Source organism: Micromys minutus (assembly GCF_963924665.1).
Source record: "Micromys minutus genome assembly, chromosome: 25".
In the NCBI taxonomy this organism is placed as follows: Eukaryota; Metazoa; Chordata; class Mammalia; order Rodentia; family Muridae; genus Micromys; species Micromys minutus.
The window spans coordinates 39834294-39843958 of NC_137960.1; the positions used below are offsets into that span (position 1 = coordinate 39834294).

At 46.4% G+C, this 9665-nt stretch overlaps 1 protein-coding gene across 1 annotated transcript; it reads left to right on the plus strand.

Moving 5' to 3' along the window:
- Positions 1–2426: 2426 nt before the first annotated feature.
- On the plus strand, positions 2427–3518 carry GPR6 (G protein-coupled receptor 6; the record flags this gene model as incomplete). Its single annotated transcript, XM_080937628.1, has 1 exon — positions 2427–3518. The coding sequence occupies one exon, from the start codon at positions 2427–2429 to the stop codon at positions 3516–3518; it is 1092 nt and encodes a 363-aa protein (XP_080793754.1).
- Positions 3519–9665: the final 6147 nt, after the last annotated feature.

Sequence of the window (9665 nt, forward strand, 5' to 3'; positions counted from 1 at the left end):
GCTAACAGACTTGAACCTCTCCTGTCGAGCATGTGCATCTTTTGGCATTGCTACAGTGCTTTCGTGTATGAAGTTCATGCTTAAGAGCCATGTGATCAAGCTACAAGGGAAATACCACACACACGTACACTCATAATAAGATGTTGTGTTGGCTGGCATTTTTAGCCATCTTGGGCCATGCTTGAGAATTTGGGTCTGTAGCTGATGTAATCATTTGCAAACTTTCCAGCCCTCAATGCTAAGGCAGTGGTTTGACAGCTCATGTGACAGCTCTGAAACAAAGTTCTTGCTCTGACATGACAGTCTTTCACTGAAACTCAAAATGTCTCTTCTCAGCAATGTGGAGAACCTAAAAGCTGAGTTTTAGGTTCCTGACAATGGTGGAACATGTTAAGTTTTGAAACCTCTCAAGTGGAGGGCAAATTTCTTCATAGCCCAGAATTAGCTATTACCACAAAGCACTGAACATTTTTAGGCATGAAACTAAGTAGGTTCTGGTGCACTGAGGCAGGAGCAGGGTTGGTTTGAGAGGTCATCTAAAGTAGCCAACACAGGCATCCCCATCCCCCAAGACTATGGGCCAGCTAAGTTCTTTCTGTCTGTTTGCCTTTCTTTCCTTCTTCCTCCCTCCCTCCCTCCCTTCCTTCCTTTCGCCTCCTTTCCTGGAGCTATGTGTAAAAATGGAGCCAAGCACTGGCTGGGGAGGAGGCAAGAAGCACCTACAATGTGTGTTGCTGTATTTCACTTTGCCCAAACTATGCAATGTGTGAAGGCCACAGCAGTGGCCCCAGCCCAGCACAGTAACAGTAATGTGTAATCATTTCTGTTAGAGCCTCTTACAGAATCATCTGCTTTAGCTTTTGGCCCAAGTACAGCTACTGGAGATTCTGTCTGGTTACAAAAGAAAGACACAAATACTTGCATTTTACTGACAAACCAAAACACCTTTGAACCAAAAGGGTGATTTATCTGGGCTGAAAATAAAAGCCGTGCCTACTGAAGTCTGGTGCAGCTGAGTTATCACTATTTTGGTCCTATAATTTGTTTTATAAGGTAGTAATTAACAGGGCCAAGTCTGCTGCCAGGAAAGTAAATCACATTTTGCTGTTTTCTTCTCTCCTAACAAGACACAGACCTTGTCTTCAATTAAAGAGCAGTTGTGAGGGCAGTAGCAAGGAGCGCAGAGATCAGTGGCGAAACCTGCAGGGGAGAGAGCGTTCTTCAGGTAAATCTCTTGGAAAAGAAACTGTTTTCTGGTCTTGTCCTTTTTATCTTGTCTCTCCACTCCATGCTTCTTTCTTAGCTGTGCACACGGGGCACAAATGCTATAAACACTCTTACCAAGAGAACTTTTCTCTGCCTCCTTTCAGATGTTTCAACCGCCCCTTTTCCGTGGCTGCTTCACCTCGGTGATCCTTGGCTCTGGCTTTTGCTGAGTGGCTTACTGTCACTCACCCCTCGCCTTCCTTTTCCAGCTCACCCTCTTTTGCCCGGCCTTGGGTTCTCTTCAGTCCTTTCTCCCTCTCTTCTCAGTCACATCCCAATCCTGGAGGTATCTGAACTGGTGGAGACTCTTGGCTTCTCCTTCCTTCTGGAGATCTCTGAAAGGTTTCTGTGAGGGGTGGGGAGATGCCAAGAAGGATTGGCCTGGTTGGCGGGTGTGGCGGGCGAGTAAGCCACTGGAACCAGAACCCAGAGCCTGACGTCATTGGGCCCCGCCTGTCAATCTCGGGCAGGCGCGCAGCTCGCAGCCAGCCTCCTCTGCCACTGCCTCTCACTCGCGGTGGCTCAGCGACAGGGGACCAGTACTTTCCTCTTCGACGCGGGGCAGCCTGCTGCAGGCAGCTGCTCGCACCGCACAGGGAGCATAGCCCGGCACACAGCCGCGGAGCGCATGACCAGAGACTCCCGGGAGCCCTGACTCCCCAGGTGAGCGGCGGGCTCCTAAGGGTACTTTGAGCTTGTGGGGAAAGGGAAAGGGTAAAAGGCAGTCCTAGAGCGAGTCCGTCCCGGAGTCAGAGAATCGGAGCAAGGCTTAACCACTGCACCCTAGAAGACTTCCCCCTTAGTCCTTCAATTCCCAGGTCCAGACCTGAGGTCTCCAGTTCCTGGGGATCTTAAACTTAGCTTTCAGAACCGCGGACAGCGGCTTTGCCCATCTCAGACTTGTGCCTGCAAGTCTATTATCTACGCACCTCTGCTGAAGCTCAGAAGCCCCGTGTACTTCGTTCATTCATTCACTCAACAGGTGTTGATTTATTTGGGGTTCGCACTTGGTCCCCGCTTCCCCCACTACGCTCCATGCATGCTCCTGAGGGGAGATGTGCAATTTGAGTGAGGCAGAACAGGGAAAGTTCCGTGGTAGCTTGGACTGTGCACCTGACAATCTGCGGTCCCTTTTGTGCAGGGAGCAACATCTGGCGGCGATGAACGCAAGCGCCGCCGCGCTCAACGAGTCCCAGGTGGTGGCGGTAGCGGCCGAGGGAGCGGCAGCTGCGGCTACGGCAGCAGGGGCACCGGACACCAGCGAATGGGGGCCCCCAGCAGCATCCGCCGCTCTGGGAGGCGGTGGCGGACCCAACGGGTCACTGGAGCTGTCTTCTCAGCTGCCGGCAGGGCCCTCGGGACTACTGCTTTCGGCAGTGAATCCCTGGGATGTGCTGCTGTGCGTATCGGGGACCGTAATCGCAGGCGAAAATGCGCTGGTGGTGGCGCTGATCGCGTCCACTCCTGCGCTGCGCACGCCCATGTTTGTGCTCGTGGGTAGTCTGGCCACTGCTGACCTCCTGGCGGGCTGTGGCCTCATCCTACACTTCGTGTTCCAGTACGTGGTGCCCTCGGAGACTGTGAGCCTGCTCATGGTGGGCTTCCTGGTGGCGTCCTTTGCCGCCTCAGTCAGCAGCCTGCTTGCTATCACAGTGGACCGCTACCTGTCCCTTTACAATGCGCTCACCTACTACTCACGCCGGACCCTGTTGGGCGTGCACCTCTTGCTAGCAGCCACCTGGACAGTGTCCCTCGGGTTGGGGTTGCTGCCTGTTCTAGGCTGGAACTGCTTGGCCGACCACTCGTCCTGCAGCGTGGTGCGCCCCCTGACACGCAGCCATGTGGCGTTGCTCTCCACTTCCTTCTTTGTGGTCTTTGGCATCATGCTGCACTTGTACGTGCGCATCTGCCAGGTAGTCTGGCGCCACGCCCACCAGATCGCTTTGCAACAGCATTGCCTAGCACCACCCCACTTAGCGGCCACCAGAAAGGGTGTGGGAACTTTGGCCGTGGTGCTAGGCACTTTTGGGGCCAGCTGGCTGCCCTTCGCCATTTATTGTGTGGTGGGTAGCCAAGAAGACCCGGCCATCTACACCTATGTTACCCTGCTGCCTGCCACCTATAACTCCATGATCAACCCCATCATCTATGCCTTCCGCAACCAGGAGATCCAGCGTGCCTTGTGGCTCCTGTTCTGTGGCTGTTTCCAATCCAAAGTGCCCTTCCGCTCCAGGTCCCCCAGTGAGGTCTGAAGGGCCCCTCCGTGTCCCCTCACCAACATCACGAATCCAACATGCCAGCCTTGGGTGAGCGTCTAGGTGCCTGCTGATGAACTCTGGAAGTCTCAGTGGTGCGAGTCTGACTGTGAAGGGACTGAATGTGAACTCAACAAACTGACTCAAAGAGGCTTGTTGGTACTTTACATATACAGTGTATACATGTGTACATATATATACAAATATTTGTATCTTCTGGAGGTGTTCAGGACCTGGAGCTTCCTGTTCTGTGAAAACCTAACAAGAATGTGATTGTATACTCAATTGCACATCACATTTGTCAAGCGAAGACATTCCAATACTGCTTAATAAATAGCACTTTATTTTTAGCTGCTGAAATGCCAAGACAGTGTTGCCATCCCCAAGATCAGGAGAAAGTGAGTCAAAGGTGTATTTTTTTGTTGTATGTGATAGAATATTTTGCTGCACATGCCATCAGTAAACTATGACATATTTTGTACACAAATAAACACATTATGAAAATATAATCTTGGGTATGTGATGGATTGTGGAATTATTTGGACACTGGATTGTGAGTGTGTTTATTTTAAAAGTCTATTACATATCCATCATCTCCTTCCAGGGAGAGCCACATAAAATACCCAATCCAGGGGTTCGGTAGGGCCATGGTAACATTCACGTATGGCATGCCCAGAACATCAAAGACTGGATATTTCTAGTGAAGGTGAATGTGCTCCCTTGGTGATCAGGTTAGAAAGACATGTTTCGGAGGTCAAAACAATTCAAGTCACATAGGTGCAGCTGTAAACTCTGAAGCCACAACTTCCCAGTGCAGCTTGACAAATAGGGCAAAATTTCTCAACATGGCTTATTCAGACAGTTGCTAGCCAGGTCTGGTAGCCAGGTGCAGAGCCTAATAAAATGAATAAAATTCTTCTAAAGCAAGATTCCCAGGTCTTCATGGGGGTAACTGAAGTGTGTCCCCGTGTTCTTTCTTCAGAATTCCATCTTCCAAATGCCCATAAAGACCTCAAACAAGCAAACTTTCATGAATCAGTGCCAAATGGGGCAGGGCACTGTGAGCCCATATGAAAAAATATACCCACAAACACATACATTACTATTTGGGAGGTTAGGGAGATACACACATGTGCATTTGTTCATAGATTTCATATTTATTGGGTACTTATTTGTGTTGGGCACAATTCTGATCCTGGGGATATGAAAAGAAAATAAACTAGGGGAAAAAATCCATCCATTCTCATGGTATAATAATCTAGTGGCAAGGCTGGCCCGAAAACAAACAGGCATTAATTTTATTTTGGGATAAATGCCAAGGAAGAGAATAAGGGAGGGAGACAGCAGAGCACGGTTTGGGGTAACTGGGGAAGTTGCTGGGAGGAGGTAGCATTTAGCAGGTAACCTCAGTGGAATGGGGTGAGATGAGTTATAGTGTAAGGGGACAACTTTCCGGGCAAAAAGAGCAGTAAATGCAAAGGCTTCAGGGTGGGAGGCAACTGTCCAGTTCAAAGAGACCCAAAGTCAGACTGGGGGGGCAGGGAGGTCCAAGGGGAGTGTGGGCGGGGCTCTGAGGCTGCATCTTCTCCTTTGAACGTCCTGGGGGACCTGGGTTTTTACTAAGTTGTATGACAGTGATGCAATTTCATTTATGTTTCTTAAAGAATTACTCAGAGTGGGGGGTAGAGGGCAGAGAAATGGAGGGAGAAGAGGGAATCCCAAACACAAACCTGATACTCGGAAAATTAACTAAAAACTAAAAGGAACAAAAAAAAAAAAAAAAAAAAAAAAAAGAAACAAACAAAAACCAACCTGAAAATTCCTTCAGCTGTTTCATTGAAAAGCCAGGTGGTGCTTTTGAGTGCTCCCACCAACAGGAAGGGAAGGAACAGCCAGTGTAGCGAGGAATAAACAGTTACCACCACCACCACCACCAACAACAACAACAAGAAAGCTTTAAAACAAATGAGTATTTACAGCCAGGAGTGGTGGACCATAGCCTTAATCCCAGCCCCTAGGAGGCAGAGGCGGAGGCAGAGGCAGGCAGATCTCTGAGTTCTAGGATGGCCTGGTCTATAGAGTGAGTTCCATGATGGCCAGGGATACACAGAAAAACCTTGTCTCAAAAAAGAAAGAAAGAAAGAAAGAAAGAAAGAAAGAAAGAAAGAAAGAAAGAAAGGAAGGAAGGAAGGAAGGAAGGAAGGAAGGAAGGAAGAAGAATTTTCTTTAGACATAGACTAAACAGCAGACAGACATCAATGACTGTACTCCCCTAAGAAATGGTGGAGGCTTCAGGCACAGAGGCAGTGGTGAAAATGGAAAGCTGTGGCTCTGGAAATATGATGATGCAGAGGAGGCATGAGATGAAAACTTGACCGTGATCCATTGATTGTATGGGTAGCATTGATAGCAAAGAAACAATGAGGAGGAAGCCATGCTCTGCATGATGTCTTCTGTCAGCTTGGACAGACTGCGTAACAGTCGGTTACACAGATATGATCAAATATTCTGAGTGTTTTACGTAAGGAGATTTGGGGTGACATCAACACCTAGATGGACAGACAATGAATGAAGCCGACACCCTTAGTGCTTGCAGATGCTCAGTCAGGCTCTTCACAGCCTGGCTTCTGGCTTCATTGCCAACACGGGATCTTTCTGGCTGTCCTGCTGATGGCCGTGAGACAGAAACCACATCAGGTTTCTTAGGTCCCCGGTCTAATAACCTACTCTGCAGATTTTGGGTGTGCCAGTTCCCACAGTAGCACAGGTCACTTCTCCATAATAAATTCCTCACACTCATGTACTAGTCTGTTTCTCTCATATGTCATGCCCAATGTCTTCTCTGCTCATGGTGCACACATCTTGAAGGTTCTCTAGTCTGTGTCCTTGGAAAACCCTAATCCAGTAAGGGCAGGGGTTTTAAAATTAATTCTGGACTCCCAAACAGAGGGCACATGTGGGCAATTTGTCTATTTCACAAACACTCCAATAGCACTTATTATAAATTAGTCACTGATCTAAACATGTGACAAATATCTAAGTTAATCACTATACCAATCTTGGATTAATGAACTCCCAGCAAGAAACAAATAGCATGGTCTAACCAAGTAATGAAGTGGAGTCTAATAAAGGGACTCTTTCTAAGGTGAATGTGGTCAAATGTATCCAACAAAGGTACAGAAGCTCCCAACCCCCATTCACTAGCAGAGGCGTCAAGGGGATGAAAAGAAAGCAGATTCTAGAACTAAGAGGAATTTCTGTAGAGTAGAGGCCTGGGGCATATGACCCTTAGAAAAAAAGGTGCACCCTGTCAACCCAGAATCTGATGTGGGAAGAGCTGGGACAGTTAATTACTGGGTCACCATCTCTTGGCTCCATGCTACCTCTTGACAATGACTTTTATTAATTAAACTTTACCAGAACCCAGAGAGCAAGACAACCAGTTATGACGTAAAGCACAAATTTTGTTTCCCTGGAGTAGCCGAGGTAGAGTGAAACAGATTTGCAAGTGAGAACAGAACAGTTTCCACCATCATTATGAGATAGGGTTTATGCCCACTTTACAGATGAGGAAATGGAGGTACAGAGAGGTTACCTATACATGTCAGTAGTTTGAGAGCTGACAAAAACAAAAACAGACAAACAAACAAACAAACAAAAAACCAGAATTTACCAACATAATGATGGCATTAAAAGTTATAGGTCTGAATAGGGTCATCTTGGGAGTATCTGTTGTGTAAATTTTCCAGAGGAGCTAAGAACAAATGTTTACTCAGTCTAGATAGGGCCCTAGTGATGTATCCAAAGAAATGATTTCATTAAAATCTAACTTAGAAAGACAATAGTTTATTAGTTTATTAGTCATGGGAGTATAGATGAGGGGTTATTTACAAGAGTGTGGATGATTCGAAGGGAGCCTCATCACTGAAAGGCCCACTAGCATAGGTAACAGCTCACAAAAGCTGTTGCTCAACCTGTATGTAGATTGACAGGCCAGAAAAACCTCCTTTTCTCAATAGCCTTTTCTACTTCTATAACCTCAGGGATAGAGGGACCTTATGAACCTTGAAAATTTCAGGAACTTCCTGAGACTTGGGAGTTGTTTGCTGACTGAGTCTTAAGGACCCACCCTCCAAGATGGAAAGTTTCAATGTGGAAGACATTGCTATATAGCATTGTTGGACAGAGAAGAGGGCCAAGGACTGAACTCTAGTAAACCGAAGTGTTTATAAACCAAAAAACAGGGAGGATCAAAGGGAAGAGAGGTAAGAAGAAACAGAATCCCCCAAAGAAAGAAGGAAACCATGCCTCAAGAAGGAGTTGCTGAGCAAATGAGTAAAATAGGGTCTTAAGGAATGATTTGAAATTTGATTATGTCAGGGCTACTGATGAACTTACCCCATAAAGAACTTCAGCACAGACAGAGGAGGAGTCTGGCTTTAGAAGGCCCAGGAGAAAACTCACCGGGGATCCGGCCTCGAGCAGCTCCCAGCAGCAGGGTGACCTTTTCGATACTGGAACACTCTGTGCTTTATGCAGGTAGACTTTCGTGATACCCATGAACTTAGTTAGATGTGGAAAGATTGGTGTTATTGCTTATTCATCACATTAAAATAGTCTAAAGACCTAACCTTTGTGGACTCTCCAGTCTTGTCACACATTGTTTGAAGTCCCTCCCTCCTTCACATCTGGAATGTGTTGGAGTATACTGAAACACCAGACTAGCTGTCCATATCCCCTGAGAGGGGAGAAAATAATCTAACTCTACAGACCAAACAAAGGCATCAACAGTATGATAAATTTTATAGTTATAAGGACATTTTTTTCTGTAAGCACATTGATACATTTCTATTTGAGACTTTACAACAGGCTATGAATCTGACTTCAGTCTACTTAAATGTTAGTTAATATTTAATGTCCATCCCAGACCTGATCAAGGTTTAGAGGAACTAAAAACAGGAAGATACTAAGCAGCCACTTTGTTAATGATGCTGACTTACGTGGTGGTTCATTCTGTGTAATGTCAATAGATTTGACATTAGCCAACCTATGATGTAACAGTATAAAACTGTCAGCAGATCTCGAAATATTTCCACACAGAAATGTCACATATTCATTTGACCTATCAAAAACTAATTAAGAATCTCCTGTTACAAGGCCCTATCTAGTCGTAGAAGCATAGGATCTTTGAGAAACATGAGCCTCATTCAAACATGCAGGTACATCTCCACTCTTTTATTTAGTGAATGTCCCACATTTGGCCACTGAGTTTACCCCCAACAAGCCCCATTATCTAGGTCTTATCTACATTAATGGCAACATCATCTTTGTGGTTATGAGAATCAACAACTTTAGCAATTACATTTACCTTTCTGTTTCTTTCCTGACTCATGCCTATGATGATGCCAAATGCCTTCATCTTTAACTTCAAACACACAGAGAACCTAGCGAGTGACATTTGGGGATTGTCTCCACTGCCTCTTATCTGGATTACTTCAGTAGTTTCCTATCAGGGTTCCTGCTGCAGTTCTTGTATCACACAAGTCCCTGTCAAGCAACGGTGGCTTCCCTGGCTGCTCTTCAGAGAAGCCTGTGATTCAGGATTCAGTCTTGTCTCTAAGGGACAAACTTGAGGAGGAGCCCAGGAACCCTGGAAGTAAGGACTTTCTGTAGGTGCCTAGGCTTGAAGCAAGGACATAAATTTTACCACCACCACCTCCAAAAGGAAGGTACATGAACTCGGAAGAAGCAGGCTTCTCCAAAGCTTTGCTTCTCCAAAGCACTAGGCTCAAACTTGGCATAGCATATTTGTTTTCTGTTGCTGATATAGCAAGTCACATCAAACTTGTTAATATGCATAAAACAGCACACGTTTTGCAGCAATGGGAACTGGAAGCCAGAAATCCTCTTCCCATGGTTAGAAGTCAGTATTGCAACAAGACTTGCTCCCGCCAGCAGCTCTATAGGGAGAATGTTTCCCATCAGACTTTTCCAGGGTTCCAGGTTGCATTTCTTGGTTCATGGCCCCTCCCCCACAGTGGCCACATTACCTTCAACTGCAGTCAGATCTCTTATATGTTTGTCTTATGAAGACACAGTGGTTGCATTTAAGTCCTGCTAGGAAATTCCTAATATCATGTCCAT